At 45.4% G+C, this 25,890-nt stretch overlaps 1 protein-coding gene across 1 annotated transcript; it reads left to right on the top strand.

Moving 5' to 3' along the window:
* The first annotated feature begins 4,323 nt into the window (after nt 1–4,323).
* On the top strand, nt 4,324–24,225 carry CUNH15orf40 (chromosome unknown C15orf40 homolog). The gene is made up of 4 exons (XM_077473143.1): nt 4,324–4,518; nt 16,933–17,059; nt 18,243–18,370; nt 22,928–24,225. Exons 1-4 carry the CDS (start codon nt 4,429–4,431, stop codon nt 23,021–23,023), a joined length of 441 nt encoding a protein of 146 aa, XP_077329269.1. The 5' UTR covers nt 4,324–4,428; the 3' UTR covers nt 23,024–24,225.
* Nucleotides 24,226–25,890: the final 1,665 nt, after the last annotated feature.

The following is a 25,890-nucleotide window of genomic DNA, read 5'->3' as shown; positions in this document are numbered from 1 at the left end:
ATGGGATGACGCCCTTGAAGCAGCAGATGATGGAGAATCTTGTCTACTAGTACTGTTAGACCTCAGTGCAGCGTTTGATACAGTGGACCACAATACTCTACTCACCCACCTCGCAGAAGTAGCAGGAGTCTCCGATGCAGATCTACAATGGTTCGCATCATTCTTAGGAAATCGTTCTCAAACAGTGAAACTAGGAGCCTTCACCTCTGAAACCCAGGCAATCTCTTGTGGAGTCCCTCAAGGTTCACCCCTGTCACCTGTATTCAACAACTACATCTGCCCACTCCTCAAAATCATCAGAACATCAGACCTCTGCTTCTACTCATACACTGATGACACTCAACTTTACTTTCACATCACCAGGCAAAAAGACCATCATCATCAACAACTAGAAAAATGCCTCACCCTGATAGACGACTGGATAACCTCTAGCTCCCTTAAACTCAACAAATCAAAAACTGAGCGTCTTCTCCTACACGCAAACCAAAATTCCCAAACGAAGACCCCTTGGACACCTCCAACACTGAAGAAATGGCTGCACTCCAAGATCCATCAAAATTCTTGTTTAATAAAGAACATCCCAAGTGCTACAGACAGTAGAAATGGTAGACGCTTTTCACACACTAACAGGTGCGCTTATTCATTACCTTGGACACCTCCCACCATCTTTGGACAGACCATCTCGCCAAGCGCCAAAGCCAAGAGTCTCGGAGTCATCTTTGACTCGGAAATTACAATGGATGCACAAATAGGATCAGTAGTTAGTGGATCTCACCATCTCCTCCGCCTGCTACGTAGATTCATCCCCTTCATTCCAACAGAGGACAAAACAGCAGTAGTTGGAACAATCATTAATTCACGACTCGACTGTGCAAACTCCCTCTACATAGGGCTACCCCAATATCAACTTGTGCACTTACAACTCATCCAAAACAACGGCGGCAAGACTGATAATGGGAAAAAAGCCCTGGGAATCCATCTCCACCGCCGGCCGGAGGAGCCTACATTGGCTAACCGTAAAGAATCGGATTACATTCAAGACCCTCTGCCTCACCCACAAATGCATACAAGGAAACGCTCCCCAATACCTTCGCGAGAAGATAACACACTACATACCCAAACGCAGTCTTCGATCATCTAACCAAAACCTCTGCCTCATTCCCAAATCCTGCTACAAATCAAAGGGAGAATGAAGATTCCCCGTCCAAGGACCACGGCTATGGAACGCTCTACCGACTTAAATCTGTATGGAAAAAAAACATCAGGCGTTCAGGAAAAAACTCAAGACCTACCTCTTCTAAGAAGGTAGACAACACAGCTGATCAAGTGCCTTGAGGCGATTCAGTTCGCAATTGCAGCGTTATACAAATCATTTATTCATTCATTTTTGGGGGGGGGGGGGGGGGGAGGGTTAACAGCTGTCAGCTTGAGCAGAGAAACCTCTGCATAGAATCGGTAATGTTCTCAGGATCCACATCCTATATTATTGGAGGTGATGTGTGCTGATATAAAGCTGGTTACCAATCTCAACCTGATACCCAACCTGATACAACCATATAACTGATAATATAATATTCAAGAATGGAGGTATGGAACCTTCACAATAATACTTTGAACTATTATCCCCTATGTGTGTGCCCTGTAATATCACCCCCTCTGTGTGTACCCTGTAATATCACCCCCTCTGTGTGTGCCCTGTATTATCATCCCCGCTATGTGTGCACCCTGTATTATCATCCCTTATGTGTGTACCCTGTATTATCATCCCTTATGTGTGCACCCTGTATTATCATCCCCTATGTGTGCACCCTGTATTATCATCCCCTATGTGTGCACCCTGTATTATCATCCCCTATGTGTGCACCCTGTATTATCATCCCCTATGTGTGCACCCTGTATTATCATCCCCTATGTGTGCACCCTGTATTATCATCCCCTATGTGTGCACCCTGTAATATCACCCCCTCTGTGTGTACCCTGTAATATCACCCCCTCTGTGTGTGCCCTGTATTATCATCCCCGCTATGTGTGCACCCTGTATTATCATCCCCGCTATGTGTGCACCCTGTATTATCATCCCCGCTATGTGTGCACCCTGTATTATCATCCCCGCTATGTGTGCACCCTGTATTATCATCCCCTATGTGTGCACCCTGTATTATCATCCCCTATGTGTGTACCCTGTAATATCATCCCTTACGTGTGTACCCTGTATTATCATCCCTTACGTGTGAACCCTGTATTATCATCCCTTACGTATGCACCCTGTATTATCATCCCCTATGTGTGTACCCTGTAATATCATCCCTTACGTGTGTACCCTGTAATATCATCCCTTACGTGTGCACCCTGTATTATCATCCCCGCTATGTGTGCACCCTGTATTATCATCCCCTATGTGTGCACCCTGTATTATCATCCCCTATGTGTGCACCCTGTATTATCATCCCCTATGTGTGCACCCTGTATTATCATCCCCTATGTGTGTACCCTGTAATATCATCCCTTACGTGTGTACCCTGTATTATCATCCCTTACGTGTGTACCCTGTATTATCATCCCTTACGTGTGAACCCTGTATTATCATCCCTTACGTATGCACCCTGTATTATCATCCCCTATGTGTGTACCCTGTAATATCATCCCTTACGTGTGTACCCTGTAATATCATCCCTTACGTGTGCACCCTGTATTATCATCCCCTATGTGTGCACCCTGTATTATCATCCCCTATGTGTGTACCCTGTAATATCATCCCTTACGTGTGTACCCTGTATTATCATCCCTTACGTGTGTACCCTGTATTATCATCCCTTACGTGTGAACCCTGTATTATCATCCCTTACGTATGCACCCTGTATTATCATCCCCTATGTGTGTACCCTGTAATATCATCCCTTACGTGTGTACCCTGTAATATCATCCCTTACGTGTGTACCCTGTAATATCATCCCTTACGTGTGCACCCTGTATTATCATCCCCTATGTGTGCACCCTGTATTATCATCCCCTATGTGTGTACCCTGTAATATCATCCCTTACGTGTGTACCCTGTATTATCATCCCTTACGTGTTTACCCTGTAATATCATCCCTTACGTGTGTGCCCTGTATTATAATCCCCTATGTGTGCACCCTGTATTATCATCCCCTATGTGTGCACCCTGTATTATCATCCCCTATGTGTGCACCCTGTATTATCATCCCCTATGTGTGCACCCTGTATTATCATCCCCTATGTGTGCACCCTGTATTATTATCCCCTATGTGTGCACCCTGTAATATCATCCCTTATGTGTGTACCCTGTATTATCATCCCTTACGTGTGCACCCTTTATTATCATCCCCCATGTGTGCACCCTGTATTATCACCCCCATGTGTGTACCCTGTATTATCACCCCTTACGTGTGTACCCTGTATTATCATCCCTTACGTGTGTACCCTGTATTATCATCCCTTACGTGTGTACCTTGTATTATCATCCCCTATGTGTGCACCCTGTATTATCATCCCCTATGTGTGTACCCTGTATTATCATCCTTTACGTGTGTACCCTGTATTATCATCCTTTACGTGTGTACCCTGTATTATCATCCCATATGTGTACACCCTGTATTATCATCCCCTATGTGTGTACCCTGTATTATCATCCCCTATGTGTGCACTGCACCCTGTATTATCATCCCCTATGTGTGTACCCTGTATTATCACCCCCTATGTGTGCACTCTGTATTATCACCCCCTATGTGTGCACCCTGTATTATCACCCCTTATGTGTGCACCCTGTATTATCACCCCTTATGTGTGAACCCTGTATTATCATCCCTTACGTGTGCACCCTGTATTATCATCCCCTATGTGTGTATCCTGTAATATCATCCCTTACGTGTGTACCCTGTATTATCATCCCTTGTGTGTGTGCCCTGTATTATCATCCCCTATGTATGTACCTTGTATTGTCATCTCTTATGTGTGTACCCTGTATTACCATCTCTTATGTGTGTACCCTGTATTATCGTCCCCTGTGTACCCTGTATTATCGTCCCCTATGTGTGTACCCTGTAATATCATCCCTTACGTGTGTACCCTGTAATATCATCCCCTCTGTGTGTACCCTCTATTATCATCCTCTCTGTGTGTACCCTCTATTATCATCCCCCTCAGTAATAGGGACACTTGTAGTCTATGCTCAGCTGTGTACAATCGTATGGGGAGTAGTTTTCGGTGTGACCAGCAGGGGCCGCTGTGGTCCGCAGATAATACGCTAGCTGAAAGCTCTCTCTCTATGTCCAAAGGTGGGCGGGGCGGTCATGTGATGTACACAGTCCCCCGGACGTTCTTTATCCCATGCTCGGTATAGGGAAATGCTGTGAAGATCACATCCAGTCATAGATCTGTAACACACGCACACCCCTTTCTTGGATCTACATGCTCGTCCGCCTGAGCCGTTCCCGTGTGATCTCCATTCAGCTGGCAGCAGCGGGAGCGCGCACAATGCCGCGTAAGGCGAGCAGAGAGGTGAGCGCGCCCTGTTATATACAATGTATAGGAGGGGAGAGCGGACCGATCTCCCCGGTGTACAGCATAGCTCCCGACTGTCCCTGATTTGGAGCAATGTCCCTCTCTATCTCATTACATCCTCATTTGTCCCTCATTTTGGTCTGATCCATGTAGTTGTATATAAAACGCACTATGTATCTTTCAAAAAGTGTTTCCCAGCGCTAAACTTTCATCTAAATTCTACATCGCTGCATTTGTAGATTGTAAACGCCAATATAAAGTTATAGTAGTGGTAAATAAAAAGCCCTTGTGGATGTAACCCCCTTTTTTTTTTTTAAAGTAATTCTCCTTTAAGAGGGTGTGTCCTATGCCTACATACTTTTGCTAGGTGTTCCTCATTCACATCTAAAATGTTGTGAGGTATGGGACGGGTTGTGCGGGGGGGGATATGGTGTCCGGGGTGGGGGGCGTGCGGAGGACAGGGTTTCTGGGGTGGGGGGCGTGCGAAGGACAGGGTGTCCGGGGGGTGGGGGGCGTGCGGAGGACAGGGTGTCCGGGGGTGGGGGGCGTGCGGAGGACAGTGTGTCCGGGGGGTGGGGGGCGTGCGGAGGACAGGGTTTCCGGGGGGTGGCGTGCGGAGGACAGGGTGTCCGGGGGGTGGGGGGCATGCGGAGGACAGTGTGTCCGGGGGGTGGGGGGCGTGCGGAGGACAGGGTTTCCGGGGGGTGGGGTGGCGTGCGGAGGACAGGGTGTCCGGGGGGTGGGGTGGCGTGCGGAGGACAGGGTGTCCGGGGGGTGGGGTGGCGTGCGGAGGACAGGGTGTCCGGGGGGTGGGGTGGCGTGCGGAGGACAGGGTGTCCGGGGGGTGGGGTGGCGTGCGGAGGACAGGGTGTCCGGGGGGTGGGGTGGCGTGCGGAGGACAGGGTGTCCGGGGGGTGGGGTGGCGTGCGGAGGACAGGGTGTCCGGGGGGTGGGGGACGTGCGGAGGACAGGGTGTCCGGGGTGGGGGGCGTGCGGGGGACAGGGTGTCCGGGGGGTGGGGGGCGTGCGGAGGACAGGGTGTCCGGATCTGTCATTGTGGATTGTACAGTTGTGTGTGTGTTATGGGGGGAGGGTATTGTAGTACTTTGTCCCAGGGCCTTGTATATCGTTGTAGCTGGGGGCAGTGTTGCCAACCTAAGAGTTTGAAATTTACTGATGTGACACCCAGTTTTTTGTGACATTTCTAAAAGTTACAAAATTGCAGTGTTTTATTTATTTTTTGTGGGCAAATTTCGGCTACAAACAAGTCCAATATGCAATTATGTAATTTAATTATGATTTAAAGTGGAGATCCGCCCTAAAAAACATTTTATACATTACATGTAGCGGCCATAACCCTTGGCAGGGCGGCCTTAACTTTTGTGCTTACCGGTTACTTCCGCTTGGCTTGTTCTTCCACGTCTAGGGGTTCCCAGGGTTAGTACCCAACAACTTTGGACGCTGACACCATAAAAGTCCTTTAGAAATGTTTTTATTTGCAAGGTTAACATCCAATAAACGCAGTCTCGTATGGGAACAGAGGGCAAGGGTGAAGGAACTCAGGCACCTTGAACCTTGAAAGTCTCTAATACCACCCAGAGAGTAGCCACTCGCAGCTGGGCGCTTCAAAGCTGAACAAATCTCTAGCCAGAGATCATGGCAGTCAGCACTTTGATCCAGAACTTGTGAAACCTTGGACCTTGAGTAACTTGGAACAGGAACCTTTTTCCTCAGTACCTGGAACGTTTTCTGTCTCCTTGGCAGTACTGGAAAAAGCGTGAGCACTTCTCAGGATGCCAGCTTGTTGGCCCTCCTCCGAAGAGTCCTCCCCCGGTCACCTACACGAGCTGTGGTGCCCCTCCAAGCCGAGAGCACACCCGGACGCCTTGAATCCTCCCTCAGTTACTGCGCCTCGGACCAGCCAGTTCCGAGACTCGGGAACAGACGGATCCTCACCCCAGACCAGAGCTGGGGTTACGTCCTCCTCTTTGGCGAGCTCCCTGCTGTCTTTTGGGACCTATGTGTGTCCCAGAAGACGACGGGGCCAATCGCAAGGCTCCACTTCCTGTTTTCCTTAGTTAGGATGGTGATGCCGACACCTGATCCGATGTACGGATCGGCCTCGGGGGCCAACATCACGGGCTCTTTGGACAGGTAAGTGCCCTTATTAATAGTCAGCAGCTACAGTGTTTGTAGTTGCTGACTTTAAAAAAAAAAGGGGGCTGGAACATCGCTTTAAAGTAGATGGTAAGGCATATAACATATTTCTTATTTTATTTGTGATATACAGTAGTAAGTAGCTCAGGGACAGGACTCAGGAGGGCAAGAAATTTGAATGGTCAGGCACACACGGGAAATGGACTCTCACAGTGACACTGACAGCAGTGTGCAGCAGCACAGATAGGGTTGCCACTTTTTATTCAAGCCAAACTCGAACACTTTAGTGGCACATAGTATTTATTTTTAGTATAGACTATAGTAATGTAACAGATGTTTCAGGTGGACTGAAACCCCAGCATATGATTTAAAACCTGGACTGTCTGGGTGAATCACCCGGACAGGTGGCAGCCCTATGCACAGATGACGATGACACCTCACCGACATGACATGTCCCCTCCTGAGTAACAGTCTCTCTCAACGCCAGGTGATCCCTTCACTCCACTCCTGTCAAAACAGACAGTCCCACTCCCAGCTTTCCTTGCTTATGTCCCTCAGAACTGCACAAGAGGCTCTGGATTCTCCACCCCCCCCCTGCACAATGACATCACATGACATGCTCAGGCACCGCCTCTGCCACACCCACACCCCACAGGCGCTGCCCAAATACATTATAGTAGGCATTTAGATGGTCTAAGCATGTGTAGCTATGAGCGGAGCATCACAGCATTATTTTTTACTGGCAGCCTTTGCCTTTTACTGGCAGGATAAAAGCACCCATTTTTTACTGGCTGCCAGTAAAAATACTGATGGCTGGCGAGACTGGCTGGGTGGGGGGCAGTATGAACATGTGTTTGAGCTGCACCTTCATGCCCCCTTAGTCTGCGGTCCCATCAATATGGGGTCCTATGTAGTCACACATCTTCCCATACGCACTACACACCACTCTTTAGCAGACGCACAGTGGGGGCACTATTCATTTAGCAGATGCCGGGGGGGGGGGGATAGTGCTGCTAAACGTTTAGCGGGAAAAAACAAACTTACAGGAGCAAGTAGACTCCAATAGTAACCTTCACACACAGTCCAATAAAAATATTACAATTATTTACAGTGGCGGTCTGTTCATTAGAGGCGCATCTACATACAAGGTGCTGGATGCATGGATTCCAACGTGGGGGGGGTGCAGGTTTGAAGCACGTGATTAGAGCCAGAGGCTCTAGTAGGCTTGGGGCGCAGTGGCCACCCATTTGTGTGACAATACCAAAATAATAAATTGTTAGAGAGTGGCGTTGTGGGACCCGGGACCCGGCTTATGACAGCAGTGCGGTGGGTCACAGCTGAACAACTGTGGATTCGTTGGCCGAGTCAGGATATGAATTGTGTGCATAACACTTGCAAAGGGTGAGGGGGGTTAGAGAGTGGGGAGTGAATTTCCTCTTTAAGGCTCGGTTCACACCTAAAACAGAGGTGGATCGCATAGGAGCGCTGTGCGTCCCTGTTCTCCATTTCAGGGCCAAATCTTTGCCTGAATTCGGCCCTGAAACGGAGCTGAAGATACCCCAGAGATATGTGAACTGGCTCCATAGAGAGCCGATCACAATCTCCTACCAATGCGTATTGGATGTGGAGAAACTCGCATCCAATTCGCATAGGTGTCAACCCAGCCTAAAGGATAAGTTCACCTTTGGAAACATGATCCACTTGTCTTTTAGGTGGGAACATGTAACACGTTCCCACTCCTACCCCCCCCCCCGTTGTGACAGCAGGCCAGGGATCTTCTCCCTACACCAGCTGTCACAATTTGAAAAGAACGCAGCCTAGCGGGGCTCTGCCCACATGGCCATGTCATTCATTCACAGAGATCTGTGAATGAATGAACTTCAAGCACTGACAGCTTTTACAGCTGGTAGCTTGTAGTTCTCAATGAATGACCAGGGCGCTAGTGAGCACTCTAGGTAGGTAAAGTGGTAGTAAAGTCCTGGTTGTAAACAGCATGAATGGTCCCCTTGCAGGTTTAAGTCATAATGTAGTATGCACTGCTTACTAGTACATTATTACAGACTTTTCTCAAGTCATCTTCCAGGACGGCACACCTGAGAGATGAGAGGCTCCTCCCTACAGGAAACACAATCAATCGACAGCTGTTTTAAGTCCCCACCCTTCCCCTTGATCCTCAGTTTTTGATTGTGTTTCTCCCTACACAGCGAAACTGTTTGTTTTTTTCCAAATGACCCGAAGCCTGGGGCTGGTGGTCTCCCCCTGGGAGCCGGACCACAAGCCTGGGAAGCCTCTGGGTCTGGTAGGATATTCTTGTCCTTCCTGGGGGGTTCCCCTATCTTTTCCTCAGGGCGGGCAGCAGAAATTGGAAGAGCCCCCCTGAGAGCTGAAGGACCCTGGGTACAGTGGTGTACCCAGAACTTCAGGGGCCATTATCCTGTCTCCCCCTCCTTACCTGTACAGGTGGCTGTTCAGACGGGGGTGCTGGCCATCGGTTCTTTCCAGGGGGCTTGTCCCCGACTCCTGGGTCCCCGGTAGCTCGCGTGGGCTGCCGGAGAGGGCGTGGCAACAAGCACCCGCGTCATTTTCAAACTTCGGGAAAATGGCAGCGGCGTTCTTACCCAGGAGGGAAGGCTGAGAGTCAGTAGGAGCAGGCGCCCACATCCTCCTTTCTCTAGAGCGAGGAGGCACCAGTTTACTACGGTGGATGTCTGCCTTAACCACCTCAGATATGAAGATGGGAATGAGGAATGGAAGGCATTGCCCCCCCCCCCCCATGTATATAGACTGACTGGTACAGTGCAGGACACAGCCTAACCTGGCACCTCCCTATGGGGACAGCAGTTGGGGGGGGGGGGAGCACTTTGGCGGCTATCCTCCTTGCGTGTGGACCATAAGGATGGAAAAGCAAGCCCGCTGGTTGTGGCAAAAAGAGGAAGACGACAACGGTGAGTACTTTACTTTCCTTTTGCCGTGGGAATTTAGCTGCAAAATCCCCAATTCCAGCCAGAGGGTTCCTGGGCATTTGAGATCTCACCTGGGGTCTGGATTCAAATAGCCCTTAAGCTTCTGCTAAAAACACCAGCCGCAGCTCCCTCTTACATCAGAGAAGCTGTATGGTGGACAGGTGGTGCAGAGGAATGAGTGTGCCTAAACCACCTCAGATGAGAAAGAGGTAGGTAGGCCATTGCTCCCCCTTCCCCGTGTATATACTGACTGGTGCAGTGCAGAACCTGGGGTCGGGATACAAATAGCGCAGACGCCACTGCTAAAACCACCAGCCACAGCTCCCTCTTACAGCAGAGACACTGTGGTTATCGCAGCAGTAGGTTGCCAGCCTCTCCCTACATGCCCAGTTGTGGTACATTTAGTAGGGATGAATATAGCGTACAGAGGGGACCTGGTAGATACAAAGTTACTTACAGGCCAGGTATACCACTGAACAGGTTATTAATTGGGCAGTGGTTGGTGGATTCAGAAGCTCCCCTGGTCAGCAGGTGCACTAGGTTACCGGCCCTATTAGCCCAGCTGCTAGGAATCTGAAGTTGCTTCACAATGTTTAAAAGCTGACCTAACATTCAAGGATGGGCAGAGACCAAGCTACTGTGTGGCACAGTAGGGGTTCCCTTGTCACAGATCCTCCTTTTGGGGGTTGCCTGCTATAGTTAACTTTCATAAGCTCCAACCTCCCACTCCACCTTTACACTGTGGTTATATTATAGTGTAGGATGTAAGAAGAAACTTTTTTTATTGGTTTGGGCTACAATCCACGCAGTGGCAGATCTAAAGGCGATTCACCATAGATCGCTCCCTACATCCTTTTAATTGAGGATTTTCTGTGCAAACCTATGCAAGAGCTACATAATTAATTGTTTGAAGCCTGCAAATAGCTATTTACCTCCCAGGCTAAACTGGTAACCACCTCTTCTAGAGAGGTCTTAAATTGGTCTCTAGGGCTGGGCTCATTGAGACTTTAGTTGCTAATCAGCACCACCTGGATATGTGCTGGCTAGCGTTTGCTCAGTCTATGGAGGTAAGGTAGGACAACAACTACTACTAATAGTAGGGTGTCCAACCATTTTAGGATCTGTTCCTTCTCTGGTGGTGAAGGCTTAGTATCTACAGCCCAGGCTATGCCTATGAAATAAATTGCCTGTTGGTTATTTCATAAAGGGATAGACCATGACTCCTCATTGGCTGCACACCAGTAGACCTCAGTAGTGAAGGTTTGTGCTTGCTGGGATGTTTTTGTGGCACAGCAGAAATACACATTGAGATTTGTGACATCTCTGCTTATAAGGGCTATATTGCTGTACATCAGAAATGCACTGCACTGAAGCTTGTTTGCTGTCCTTTATATACTAAAGGTACTGCTTTGTTTGGCTACAGATCAGAAAAATACAACAGTGAAGGTGGTCTGTACTTTCTGGTTTTGTGTTGCACAGCAGAAATGCACATCATTGTGTCTGGTGACATCTCTGCTCATAATGGTTATATTGCTGCACATCAGACATACACAAGATTGAGGTCTGTCTGTGGGGCTTTGTGTCCTGTTTTACTGCCTTGTTGGTTACTTATCAGAAAGGCAGCAGTGAAGTCTGATGGTCCTGATTTGCGTGGCGCTGTGCTGATTCAGACAGTGCTATTAACAGCAATGGCTGCCGAGTTTAAACATGCGATTTGACATGTTGAGTCGCATGACAAATCATTTCAATATGGATGTGCTATCTCTATTCATAGTGTTTTATTGTTGCACATCAGATTTATACAGCATTAAGGTCTGTGAGGTTTTGTGTCCTGTATTACTGCCTTATCAGAAAGGCAGCAGTGAAAATTGATGGTTCGAATTTGTTGGGCTACATAGTAGAAATACAAATTGAACCCCTGCCAGGTGTAGTACATATACTGCCTTTGGTAATCCATGTAGCACCACAAAGTGGTGTTGTGCTGATTTTAGCCATGCGATTTGACATGTTGAGTCGCAAGGCCAAATCGCTTCAATATGGATGTGCTATCTCTATTCAGAATTGTTATATTGTTGCACATCAGACATATACAAGATTGAAGGTTGTCTGTCCTTTTATGTCTTGCATATACTGCCTTATTGGCTGCATATCAGAAAGGACACAGCAGTGAAGGTTGCTTGTCTTTTTCTGATTTTGTTTTTGCTGCTCAGCTGAGAGACACATTGAGGATGGTGGCCTCTCTGCTCAGTATTGGTATATTACTACACATCAGACATACACAAAGATTGAATGTTTGTGTCCTGTATGTCCTATATTTACTGCCTTATCGTTTGTATATCAGGCTAAGCAGTGTTTCTCATGGATCTACCTTTCTGCATCTTAGGGATACACAGCAGGGGTTTGTTGGCTGCAATCCTCCAGGGAGTCACAGCATTGGGGACCCCTTACTTGTTCGACCTGAAAATTGCTATTTGTTTTTTTCCCTGCGACCTGTGTAATCTTGAGGTCTGTGGATCCAGGAATCAGGGACTGCTGGTGTCGCACAGACACAAATGGTACCCATTGGAAGCCATAGTATATGACTTCTCATGCGTCTTGCAGTCCCAAGTCGCAGGTTGGGTCGCACGGGTGTGGGAACCCTAAACTTATCTGTCCCTTCTGATTGAGGTTTTGCTACACAGCAGGAATACTCATCATGGCGTTATTGTTTTATTTTGCAGCAGACCAGAAAGATTGCAGCTGTAAAGGCTGTCTGTCTTTTTCCTCAGTGTCTGCTTTTATGTTGTTGCACAGCAGAAATACTCAAGATTGAAGCTTGTTGGTGCTTTCTGTTTCAGAAAAACACAATGCTGCAGGTTGCTTGTGTCCTTTCTCAGTGTTGGTTCTATCTGAACTACACTACAGAAGTGCATGACAGAAAGGATTGTCTTGTGTTCCATATTTTTCCCTGTGGCATAGCAAAGATGCACAACACGGGAGTTGGTGTTCATATTAATCTTATAACTGTGGTGGTTTGTCAGAAATACACAACATAGAAGTTTGGGTCTTTCTGTCTTTATAGCCTTGTTTTGCTGTACATAGGTAAAGCACAACAGTAAAGGGGGTTCCTGTCCTTTCCGTATTTATATATCAGTTATGACCTAGCTAGCTGCACTAAAGAAATACGCAGCATTTAGGGTTTGCTTGAGTCTTAATGTTTTTACGTCTTGGCAGCACATCAGAAAACCAGACTATGAGGACTGTTTGTCTACGTTGAGGTTCAGATTTGGGTCTCTTCCCATATTTAATATATTGGTTTAGCTAGTCACACTCAGGCACACAACATTGTTGTCTATGCTTGTGTCCTTTCTGTCTAAATCTATTGTGCCGTGCCCACAATCTATGGATCATTTTATTTGTGATATTATTAATGCATGTATCACCTTTTTGTATTTCAGCCTTCTTTTCCATGGAGGGGCCAGGAGTTCGGGCTGCAGCTGCCACATGTCAGAAAACCTTGACCACTTGCATTCAGGGATGCCAGAACCATTTCCTAGGGTTGAAGCCCTGTAGGGTTATGGGACACTGGAGGAAGGGGATAATGAATCGCCCTGTTTAGTAAGAACTTGGAGAGTTCTGTTCAGAGGAGTATTAGGGCCTGAGGATGAAGTATAAAGATGTATACCCGATCGAATAGGTTTCGGCTCGGTGCATGGCCTTCATTTTGCCCTTTTAGCAAAACTAGACATAGCAATATGGGTAGTCTACTCCTGCTAGGGACTTTAATCTCCTGAAGAAGGCTCTCAGGCGTAAGTAAGGACATAGATTGGGCGTGCCTTAAACCCAGGGTTCAAGCTTCTGTTAATCTATTTCCCTTAAGTAGGCTTCCCTTTAGTCTTTTGCTGACATAAAGATAAAAAGGAAGCAGTTTTATTTCCCTCAACAGGATAGTGTTAAGACAGGCCCTCTTATTGATTAATGTAGTGTCCTTGTCTTACACAGGTCTCTTATTTATCTTTTTAGTGGTTCTAAGTAGCACCTACAGGCATAATAGGCCATGGTTGTTAGATGTGTGAGATAGGCAACATTGCTAACCTACAAGTTTAACATGTTTTCTGATTCCATTTTTAAGAGCCCATTTCACCTAGATACTGCATCTGAAGCGGAAAAGGCAGGAACATCTGTGGAGCAGACCTGCAAATCAGCCGCATGATCCAGCTAACATGCCTTCATCAAGCATATGAGCGTATGGAGTGGAGGTAAAGCTCACTGCAGAGCCAAGGTTCGCCAAGAGGGTTTTGCAGTGGCCCCACCCTAAGGTAGGCCTGAGGTACTTGTTTATCCTCTCAGGTGTGCCGTCCTGGAAGATGACTTGAGAAAAGTACCAGTTACTTACCGGTAACTGTCTTTCTGGGAAATCTTCCAGGACGGCAGGCCTACTTCCCGCCCGTTGGAGGAGGGAAAATTCTAGAACACTAGAAGGTGAGTACCTATGAGGAATGATTTCCCTTGTGAACCTGGTTCAGGAGTTACTTCTCTACAAACTGAGGATCAAGGGGAAGGGTGAGGACTTAAAACAGCTGTCGATTGATTGTGTTTCCTGTAGGGAGGAGCCTCTCATCTCTCAGGTGTGCCGTCCTGGAAGATTTCCCAGAAAGACAGTTACCGGTAAGTAACTGGTACTTTTTTTTTTAGTTTTTATTTTGCACAGGAAGAATAATTATACAGAACATCGGATAGGTGTTACATCAAAATTATTGCACAGCAGACACACATTAGTGCAAATATCAGTCTTCCCTAACTGAGTCATTCGGATCTCCGTCCCTATCCTGCAATGCAGTGTAGTAGCTTTTTTTTCTTCTTTTTTTTTTTTCAAACATTACAGTGGTTTGTAAACCCTTTACAACCACTTTAACCTACAGGTAAGCCTAGATTAAGGCTTACCTATGGGTGCTTGAAATATTTCCCAGACCTGCACGGTCTAGGAGATATTTGCAAATGGTGTACAGCCATTTTCTTCTGCGCATGTGCCGGAGTTAGAAAGGGCACGCTGTGCCATTTTCCTAGCTTGGGTCATACCGTTAAAGGCAGCTCCTGCGACTCCGGCCAGTCACAGAGCCGGAGTTTGCGGCCCTGGAAGGAAGAGGGGTTAAGAATGGACGATCGCTACACGTGAGGAAGATTTGGACATTGCAGGCTTCTCCTGCAGGTAAGTGTCACATAATGGGCTACTATGCTTTACCTTTGCAGGGAAACAAAGAGGAAGTAACACCCATCAGTTTACTTCCTCTTTACACAATCAGTAATTAAAAACAAAAACTAATAGGAAAAGGATAAGACTCCCCCGGAAGCTAAAGGCAAATCCTTTAGTAAAGTGAACTGAAAGTGCACTTGGAAGTAAAGCCGCTGTAGATGCGAGGGGGACATGCAAGGAAAATAAAAAAACAGTATTTTAGCTTGCACATGATTGGATGATAAAATCAGCAGAGCTTCCCCTCATTTCAGATCTACCCATTAGCTTTAGAGCGACTGCACTTCCAAGTGCACTTTCAGTGCAAAGTGGATTTACCTTTTGTAAATAACCCCCTCTGTTGGTCCATCACACACAGAGCTGTGGCTTGGCCCCGCCCCTCCGTCCTCTGCTTGACTCACTGACTTTATTGATTGGTTCCCCCTGCTGCCAAAAGACAATCAGATTGAGATTTCCCAGAAAGCCAAGATTCTTGTGCACATTGCTGGATTGAGAGGGAGCTCAGGTAAGTATTATGAGAGGGTGCTGCACACAGAAGCTTTTTTACCTTCGTGCATAGAATGCTAAAAACCTTGTGCCTTTACAACCACTTTGAAACTTTTTTTTTTTTTTTTTTTTCTGGCCCCCAGGTGGTTTATGCCATAGTGCGCTGGTATGCACTGCATATTGTTACTTTGTGACCGACTTACCTGTCAAATGCTGCGCTGACAGCGCTTCTATTGGTCTTCTATCTTCTCCCAGTCTTTCCTACTGGGTTTTGTCTGTTCAGCCACTTGAATGGCTGTACCACAATGATGTCACTCCATCATACATCTTCATAGCACAGACCAGGTTGCCATAAATGTACTGAGCTTTGCATGCACGGCTCGGTCTTTATTACCTCTGACAGGCAGGGAGAAGCACTTCTGACAGAAGAGACTGATGGGGTCTCTATTCTATCATAAAACCCCTGACTGTCAGCAACTTTGTTTAAACTGAGGTAAATACCACGTCAAAACAAATCCAAGCAAATCAGTCCTTAGTGGTATTTTGCAACAGCAGTCAGTGTTTATTTAACCCCTTTCCACTGCCTCCCAGCAGTCCTTTAAGTGAATGTTAATGGTTAATGGCAGAAGCAGCCTCCCAATCCCCTGATTGTTGTAATTGGGTGTCACCTGGTCTCATACTCGCAAACACTGACCAGGAGCTGTCAGTGTACAATCTCACAATGGAACCTCAGAGCTCCATGGACAAATACTGTGACTGGGCATTAAGGCCCACCCATGCTGCCACTGCAAATATACATTACACCAAATGAGATCAAGATTTTTAACAGGTTGGCTTTTTAAAAACCACTTGCCGAGATATAGATATAGATATATATATATATATATCTATATATTACACACACACATTGCTCTCTGCAATTGGTTTACCAGGGTTATGGCTGAAGATATCAACCATAGCCCGCTACCATTTTTTTTCAGCAGACTGCTGGATTTCTCATAAAACCACTCCGAGCGGCTCATGATGGGCCGATTTTTCGAAGTGGTGGGAGGAGATGTGCCTAGCCCCCGCCAGTGCTTCTTGTGCTTATCATTACCGCCAGTTTGCCTGAGAAACAATCTGATGGTGTGGCTGTCTGGTCTCATAGGCGATCAAAGGGTTAACACTATTTGATTGACTCTATGGCCTTGGAGGACCAGAGCACTGGCATGACGTCACTTCCGGTTCAGGCTGATCTTTTGCTTTTAAAGGTATAGAAGAGACTTAGGGTCTTTTTGACCCCAGATCTCCTCATAAAGATCCTCATCATTATTTCTATTACAAGGGATGTTTGTTTACATTCCTGTAATCAGGAAGGGGAAAATACCTTTTTTGCACTGTATAAAGTTTGGATTTTAGGTTCAGTAAAAATTATTCAGGAACTACAGTGCTGGAAAACCTGATCTATAACCTGTCATGAAAGTCTCTTGGCATAGGCTTCTTTGTTCATTTTTCTTTTGACTTTTTGTATGTTGTAAAGTATATACTTATTATTATTGTTATGCAATTATTAGAGTGTTTGTCTTTTCATTGCAGGGTAAGGGGCAGAAGAAAGATGGACCCCAGGATCCGCACACCACCGGTCCAGTTAGAATAGATAAAAGTGGATCCATTTCTATTGCTATTCACGCTAAGCCAGGTTCCAAACAAAATGCTATAACAGGTAAATATTTGTGAGTACATAGTCCTTTCCTGTGTGATGAACACAGCACAATATATTTCATAGATATATGCATCAATGCATTTTTAATGCATCCTTTGATGTTTAAAATGGTTGTAAAGGAAGAAGTTTTTACCTTCATGCATTCTCTGCATTAAAGTAAAAAACCTTCTGCATGCAGCTCCCCCCAACTCCACTTATACTTACCTGATCCCGATTTTGATCCAGCGATGAGCAGAAACTCTCTCGGTTCTCCCCCTCTTCATTGACTCAGGGACATCAGTGGGAGTAATTGGCTCCTGTCAATCACAGCTAGTTAGGAGGGGCCAGGCTGAGCCACTCTCTGTGTCAATGGGCACACAGAATGGGGCTCAAGAGCAAGCACGCATGAGTGCCAGAATATCAAGGGGCTTGCTAAGGGGGTATTCTGCAGTGGGGAGGATCCAGGAGCGCCAAGGGCTGCTCTGTGCAAAACCATTTCACAAAGCAGGTAAGTATAACATGTTTGTTATTTTAATAATAAAAAAACATTTACAGTCCCTTTTTAAGTGGCCAAAAGTTACTTATCCTCCAGCACCTGGTAGGCTTGCATACTACATAGTACTGTGCAGTCCTTCTTTGTTGCACTCCTGTCCTTCATAAAAAGATCATGAATCAGGAATGACAAACCCTGGGAGCGCTTTCAGCATAGAAACCTTAGCCCCCCATAGATGCATGTGTGGGCATTAAGGCATACCTGCCTTGCCACTGCACTTACATGATTGCCAATACCAAGCTAATTATATATATATATATATATATATATATATATATATATATATATATATATATATATAAAAAGCCCTGACTTTACTACAACAGTCGGTTGTCACAATGACTGCTGGGATCTCTCCTATTCTATGGCCAGAATTGGGGCTTCTTTGATGTGGTATCCTAATCACTGTAACTGGTGGAGATGAAATGTCTTATGTGTCCTGATAGCTTGGATAAGGCTGCTCTACTGACACTACACTTATTTCCAGTTTGGGGTTGCGATTTAACCCCCTCTCTTGTAAAAAAATAAAATGTTATCTTTTTTATTTTTCGTTGTTTTAAATGTCATGCAGTGAATGCAATTGCAATCTGAAACCTACCTCCTTTTATCTGTATCTCGTCAGTTGCTACATATGACATGTTTCCATTATAGATGTGACATCAGAAGCTGTTGGTGTTGCCATTGCTGCTCCTCCAACTGAAGGAGAGGCGAATGCTGAATTGTGTCGATATCTATCAAAGGTTTTGGAAATAAAGAAGAGTGAAGTTGTCCTCGACAAGGTACGTGGCTTAACAATCCCTATACTCGGGGTGTGTGACCATTTGAACAGGCCCAGGTTTGAGTTGCAAGATGTTTTGTAAATCCCAATGATGTTTTTGGGGGCCAAATCTTGTTATTCAATTCAGGCCATTTGTAGGACTAATAAGTAAGCTGCTGGTAAATAAAAGGCTGGGCGGGATATGTACCAATGACAAAATACCGTACAGCAGCGTGCGTTTATTTTTCCCCATGTGGCTTCAAAAGAGATATTGAAAATGCACAAATTCTATAAAGCAGACTTTCCAGTTTTTCCAAATGTACCCATCAGCATACATCTAAGACGTGATTTAAAAACAAAAAAGGGGATTTTGATTTACTTACTTTTTTGGTCACCAGTTCCTTGTTCCCCTGAAGGCAATACATAACTCCAGCTGCACAGATGCCCTCTGGAAGGCAATATCATGAGTACCCTTAGGGAGGTCCTGTACCGAGGCTGTCAGAATAAGTGCATGAGCCCATTCTCTTCATCTCGCACAACAATAAATTCATCCACCGTTTAAATAAAAAATAAAAAAGGAAATGAAAAGCTGAGTATAACTCCATCCTGTGGGAAGTTCTCGTCCCACCCAGCCGCCACACCCATTAGTGTAGGAAATAGTTTGTTTTGGCCAGCTGGGCCCATACAAACTAGTTAGTGACAGTGGAGCGGGGGATCGGCTTTAAATCTGTATGTGGTGTTCTAGAACAAGGTACCAAAGGATATGTCGACCATCACTGGAATCGACAGTATAGCACAGTGGTGGTGAACCTTTTTGAGCCTGAGTGCCCAAACTGCAACAGGTGTTTAGAGTCAGAAGTCATGTGACTGCATCCAGAGGAGAGGGGGAGACGGAACTCCACTCACCCCACCATATGTCTAATCCCTGGGAGGAGATCACACGTGGTCTGCTACAGTCATATCCCTTCTAGGAGTCTCGCCCTCCCTGGCAGATGCAGTGCCCCCTCACCTCCCACCTATGCACCTCTCACTGAGCTCCCAGTAATCCCAATCCTCCGGGGGAGAGAGAGAGAGATTGCTTTCAGCAGCTCCCTTGCAGCCTGTGCCTCCCGGCCGTCCTTGTCTTTTGGGCCCCCCCAGTCAGACTGTTCTCCAGAGCCTCACTGTTGATGTTTTAGCAGAGAGGAGGTTGGAGGGGGTCCAGACTTTGAAGGGCGTCAGATGCTGCGCCCGCTGCTCGCCTCTATGGGCATCAGGTAGGTGGTGAAGTTATTTTCTCCCTCCTGGCTCTGTTTGCCTTCCGGGCCGCCCACTAACTTATGTGCAGATGGCTTACTGTACCTTGTTCTGCCTGCTGCCATGCTTTTCGGTGCCATGGATCTCCCTCTGCCTTGCCATCCCCTTGGATTAGACAAACTTGAATCTCAGACCTACTCAGTGTAGGAATAAACTATAGCTAATTAAAACAAAGCTGACTCGCATTATTCTCCACAAAACTTCTCTGCTTTCTAGAAGTAATGACATACACAACACAAACACATGTGCTTTTGTGTATACCTGTGTGTTGCCTATATGGTGCAAGTGGAAATGATTTGAGACAGAAAAAGAAAGGTAACAAACCTAGATGCCATTGTTTGTTTATTATGAACTGCTCGCCTTCATTCCTTAACCACGTCATCTCTTTGGATGTCTGTAGTATATCCAGAGAGTGAAGGGTTCAATCGAAGCTCATGGCTGTAATGGCTTTCTTTAGCCAGCTCCTACCTGTAAAGTGCGAGCGGTGTGGTTTATGCAATTTTAAGGCTTGATAAGTTCAGTATCTGTTTACTTGACTGAATATCGTGGCAATATAAAAAAATTGCAACTGCTACCTTTTTATTATATAGAGCGTCTGCTTTCAGAAATGTGTAATGGACCCCCGTCGCACTCCGCTTGAGTGCTTCCGTCGATACACAGCTTCCTCCAATCTGGCCGAATATGGTAACCAAGATCCAGGCGAGGCTAGCTCAGTTACACAACTTTAACATGGACTGTGAGATCTCACATAAAAATATATACACCAGAATGACAATACAAACAGTAACCAGAAACCTAATTAACTTATCATTCAGACAGCCTAGGTGACTTGGAGCCATGACCTTTCAGGACAGACTTGCCTTATTTTAGCTCAGAAGACACAATCAACATTATCATAAATATAAACACAGCAAACCTTCTCACAATAGCAGAAGCTAATTACAATTAACAATTCAAAGGGTGATCTCCCCCCTCCTCAGTCTAGTAGGCAACAGACTACAGCAGGAGTAGACTGTCTGGCTCCTACCCAGCTCTATAGGCCTGTGATTAGCGAATCTCTCCTGGGTGATATTGTGGCTAAATATTACTGTTATATTTAAGTAACTACCTTCTTGTCCATTAAACGGCTGCCCATCATTTTTCTCATTCACCCTGTTCCCCTAATGGACACAGGGTAACTTGGACATAGGGGGTGCATGGGGAGCTGAAACGAGGGTTTCCCAACCTCTCCAAGGGATTCTGGGTTCCACGGGCCTTCCCGTCACATAATGTTCTGTGGTTTTTAGTACTTCAACTGTTTGGATGTATGCAGTATGTCCAAGGAGTGAAGGGCTAAGCAAAATCTGATGCCTGATGTGAATAAAACTGGAAGAGGGAATGATTTCACTTCTGACTTTAGGTCATTCTTTGGCTGATACAGCCAGGGAAGCATGTAATTGAGCAGATCTGTGCTCTGTTAGTTCTTTGGAGGGCGGGGGAGACAGTGGGGTCTAATAAACCCTCAATGTCTCCATGAAGTGTACCCGTCACCTGCCCAATGCTATTACATGAGGGGTTTAACCCCTTTTGATAGTAATGATGGTTAAAAAAAAAAAAAAGAAACTTCAGCCATAACCCTGGTAAACCACTTCAAACCCATAATGCAAATGTACATTAGGGGGTCTTGAAGTGGTTAAGGTAAAAAAAAATACAAACACACCTTTTTATAACCACATTAACTAACTTTTTTTTTATTCATTTTGAAACCATCAATGTGGTTATAAAGGTGTTTAACCACTTCAAGACCCCCAAATGTACATTTAAATTATGTGTTTGAAGTGGTGGCCAATCACAGTGGCTCTTTACCACGTGATCAGCTGTCTCCAATGACAGATGATCACGGAAGTAAACACAAGCCAGTTATTGGCTTTTCTTTCCTCATGCTGACAGCGTGAGGAGGGAAGAAGAGAGCTGATAACTGGCTTTTTTTTTTCCATTTGAAAAAAGTATCGTTTACAACCACCTTGAAATGAATGTAATACACTTTTCAAATGCTTTGCATTATCTTGAGATTTATCTCTGAAGTAATTTAGACTCTTGGCCCCATTCACGCCTGAGTATTTTGTGGTAGTCAAGAAAACACATTTTAAATGCATTTTTAGGTGCTCCCATTGAAGTCTATTGGAGCCAGGATGTGCGGGGACTCAGTGAAACTCATGCACTTTTAAGAAACACTACACACCGGTGTGAATGGGCACCCTTGAATCTAATGGTCGAGCGTGGAAAGTGCATCTGGTGAAGTTTCCAATTGCATTTCAAATCACTCAAGTGTAAATGGCTTTACATTGATACCATACAACCTTTCTCAAGAATTGTGCTATCTACTGCAACACAGCCCTAAAGGGGGAAGTTCTGCTTTTTCTTCTCTTCTTCCATATCTAGAATATCTTTTTTGGAAGGGAGAGAGTATCTGATTTTTAACAGGTACCTGCTCCCAGTCATATCGGTGCACCGATTCGAGCAGAAATTTGGCCCACTCCTCCTTCCCCGTAGCCTCTTGGATACATCACAGGTCCCAAGATGCTTCAGGATCATTCACAAAGGGCAACTCGCGCATGCAGTGTGAGAAGCCAGCTATGCAGTCAAAAGGAGTCAGTCAGCTGCCGACAGTTAAAGTATAATAACTCTCTTAGTCCTGTTTATCATTCTCATTGAAAGTAAAAGAAAATTGCAAATTTGGGTTGTCCCCAGAAAAGTAATAGAGGGGGGAATCTTCAAACCTGCATTGCATACTAGCTGATTATGAAATGCTTGCCTTAGAACAAAGCCCTCCAGCGGCCCCCGCACACTGACATCTTACACAGTGTTTCTTCCAGGTTCACATGCTCCAGCGCTGTGAGTGGCTGTAGCGGGATGACATCACTTTTGCACATCCGTGCGGGAGCCGCCGTTTTACAGCACAGCAAGCCGGACCTTCAGAGCGCATGCGCAATGTCGTTGGCTGCATGCACTCTGAATATCTCTTTAAACAGTGCAAATTGAGGAGATTTTCACAGTACTTACAGGTAAGCCCTATGATAGGCTTACCCGTAGGTACAATAAAAAAAAAATAAAAAAAGCCTTTACTTCCTCTTTAAGCTCCACTCCTTATAATGCAGCCTATGCCATACAGTGTGTACAATGTATGTTTTGCAATATTACTATCAGTATGAACATGATTTGATTTATTTTCAAGCCAGTTCAGTGGCAATTATATAGTATTTTATTTAGAAACAATAACTCAATTTTTCTCCCTCTCTAATAGGGTGGCAAAAGTCGAGAAAAGGTTGTGAAGATTTCAGCCAATACCACTACAGAAGCTGTGTTAGAGAAGCTGAAGAGTGAAGCAGGAAAAGGCTGAATGGAAAAGAGGCATCCTTGTGTAACGCTGGCTTCTGCTTACTGAAGAATGTATTGCACACACGATCTTTGTGGCAGAATCTGATTTTAATGTGTCTCACACGTGCTGGTGTGAAAATGATCTGGACGCATTCATTGTGCCTTCAATTAATTGGAAAAGCAGTTGACGGAGAACAGAATGCGCCTGTTACTGGCAAAACTAAAATAATTTTTTTTTTATATTTAAGAATGAATATACTGTAGTTGCTGCATTTTTATTTTTAAATGGTCCATCAAAATGTTTGATACGTAGCTACATTTATTCTAGGTATTAAAAGCTTCCATTTGGAGTGTATATAAGACAACTTATTTCAAAGTTTGTGAAATGTGATAAATGAGGGTTTATGACTTTCTCTCCTTCAAAGGACAAACCTTGTTTGCAAGGAAATATTACCCAGTACAAATCGGCCTTTATTATGGATAGAGTAGGGAGATGTGTGGAAAAGGAAGTACGTTCCATGGAAACTGTGTATTAACACTTGTAGTAAGGAATAACTTTTTAATATATTTGAACGGGGAAAAATTAAAGGAGTCTTAAAGGCAGAAGGTTTTTTTTATCTTAATGCATGCATTAAGATAAAAAGCATTCTGTGTGTAGTAACCTCCCCAGTGCCCCTAATACTTACCCGAGCCCCCTCTCTGTCCAGTGATGTCCATGAGTCCCTCAGCCATCCCTGATTGACTGAGACACAGCAGCAGCGCCATTGGCTCCTGTGGCTCTCAATCAAAGCCAGTTAGCCAATCCGAGATCTGCTGATCATGGGTGCAATCTCAGGCTCCTGCAGATTGTCAATATAGCGGTCTGCCCATACCTCGTAAGGGCAGGCAGTTATTGAATGACTTGAACAATCAATCAACTACCTACAATGCTCGTCAGTGCCCTAGTAGTTCACTGAGAACTACAAGCTGTCGCCCTCAATGGATGATTGTAGTAGCAGTTCTCCCATTCACAGAAATCCATAAATGAATGACGCAGCTGGGTGGGTGGAGACCCCACACAACCGCTTTTTTGAAATTGTGATGGTGGGTGTGTTGTCACAACAGGGACCTGGGGGGGTGGGTAAGAGTTGTAAGGGCTGCTCATTAAATAACAGGGGTGTAACGTATAACGTTATGAAATGTGAATGTATCCTTTTAACAATATTAAATATTACTTTTATACAAGTATGCTGTGGTGTGTATTGGTGTGGACACATGGGACTGTCTGGGTCATGCAGGGTACACTTACCTCTGTTATTTCCCCTCCTGCTCCAGGCACAGTTAGCTCCCCTTAGGGTCTCCACCATTGCATCTAGGCCCAATTCCAATCCTGTGCCGCTCACTGACCACACCCCCCCCCCCCCAGCAATGTGTATGGAGGGGAGATCGCCAGTCCTCTTCTCTCAAAGCTCTCGTCCCCCTTCACGTTTCTCATACACCACCGACTGGATTATTACTGTCTGCAGTCACAGGTCACACACCCACAAAGCTATAATAACTACAATCCTGATGATAAGAAGCATCCATAGATCGAAGCGCAATCCTACTTCTCCCCCCACGTCCCCGTCATCCTATGCCAGGCTGGAATAAATGGCCATATAAAATCTGCATGGGTCTATCCCTGACCTCCAGCTATCATCCCTTCATGGTATGATGGTGTGTATAGGAAGTTCTGTGCCCGTCTCTCTCCGCACTTCCCTACTGACAGATATCCATGGTCTCCGATACCTTTTTTTTTTTTTTTTTTTAGAGAGACAGGACAGGTTAGACATCACACAAGCTAGAGACAGTGCGGCCTCTAGTGTCCAGGAGGAATATCTGCGTGTGTGTACGATGGCGGAGGTCATATTCCTGACTGTATAGAGTATAATCAGCCCCAATCTGATTGTACAATCTCTACTACCATCGGCTATGTACCGCATGGGCCTGTCTAATTTGATACTAAAACTATGTAATATTGAGGCATATGTAAACAATTCATTCCATTTGTAGGTCTAGAGGCAATTGTACAATGAGTTATGTAGTGCAAGGGCCCGTCTAATCTGATACTAATGGAATGGATTGTTTATATCTGCCTCCATATTACATAGTTTTGGTAAGTCTAGAGGCAATTGTACAATCAGATTGTAAAGTTTATGGCCAGCTCAACACTAAACGATATTATTATTATTCTCCAAAAAAAATCATACACATCCACTAATGACCCTGTAATTCATTTTTAATTAGTTTGTTCTGTATTTATTTCTGTTTGTCTGCCACCTTGTAAAGTCCTCCTAGCTCTCCAACCTCTGCTTTCCCCCCTCACTTCTGTTTGTTCATAATGAGCAGTGACCGTTAGTTGCGGTCATAGGTACAGCTCTGTGCACACTACACACCCCATAGTCCCATCTCAGGAGAGAGAGGGTGGCTACATCCCTACATACAGTGAGACCATGGAGAAAGAATGTAGCCACCCTATAAAAGCAGCAAAAAAAAGGAACTTGGAGGAGGCTAAGAGTAATAGAAGGGAGTTTATGCGTTAAAGCGGAGTTCTGCCCCCCCCCCCCCCCGAAAAAAAAAATTAAACATCAGCAGCTACACATACTGTAGCTGCTCACTATAAATATTTAGGATACTTACAGCTTCCAGCGCCGGCTTTAGTGTAGAGGAGAGACAGCTGATGTCCCGTAGTAAGTCTATGGGTGATGTCATGGCCCAGGCTCTGCAGTCATTGTTGGTGATCTCTGTAATGAAAATGTAAGCGTAGGATAGTTTTGCCTTAGGGAGATGTGATGTGATCTGTAGAAGTAGTGTAATTCTGAGTTATTAAAAATATAGTATTCAATGTCAGTCATGCACATATAATCTTTC

The sequence above is a fragment of the Lithobates pipiens genome, unplaced genomic scaffold (assembly GCF_037356315.1).
Source record: "Lithobates pipiens isolate NorthernLeopardFrog02 unplaced genomic scaffold, aLitPip1_a1.2 Scaffold_8, whole genome shotgun sequence".
Lineage (NCBI taxonomy): Eukaryota > Metazoa > Chordata > Amphibia > Anura > Ranidae > Lithobates > Lithobates pipiens.
The sequence above is the reverse complement of the archived record's forward strand: the minus strand, read 5'-3'. Positions and strand labels throughout refer to the sequence as shown.

What these genes read in the sequence shown, in the direction of transcription:
- CUNH15orf40 (XM_077473143.1), top strand. Translation starts at nt 4,429, where the DNA reads ATGCTCGTCCGCCTGAGCCGTTCCCGTGTGATCTCCATTCAGCTGGCA. An exon ending in CGCGTAAGGCGAGCAGAGAG is followed by an intron (nt 4,519 to 16,932) that starts GTGAGCGCGCCC and finishes TTTTCATTGCAG; the next exon opens with GGTAAGGGGCAGAAGAAAGA. An exon ending in CAAACAAAATGCTATAACAG is followed by an intron (nt 17,060 to 18,242) that starts GTAAATATTTGT and finishes TTTCCATTATAG; the next exon opens with ATGTGACATCAGAAGCTGTT.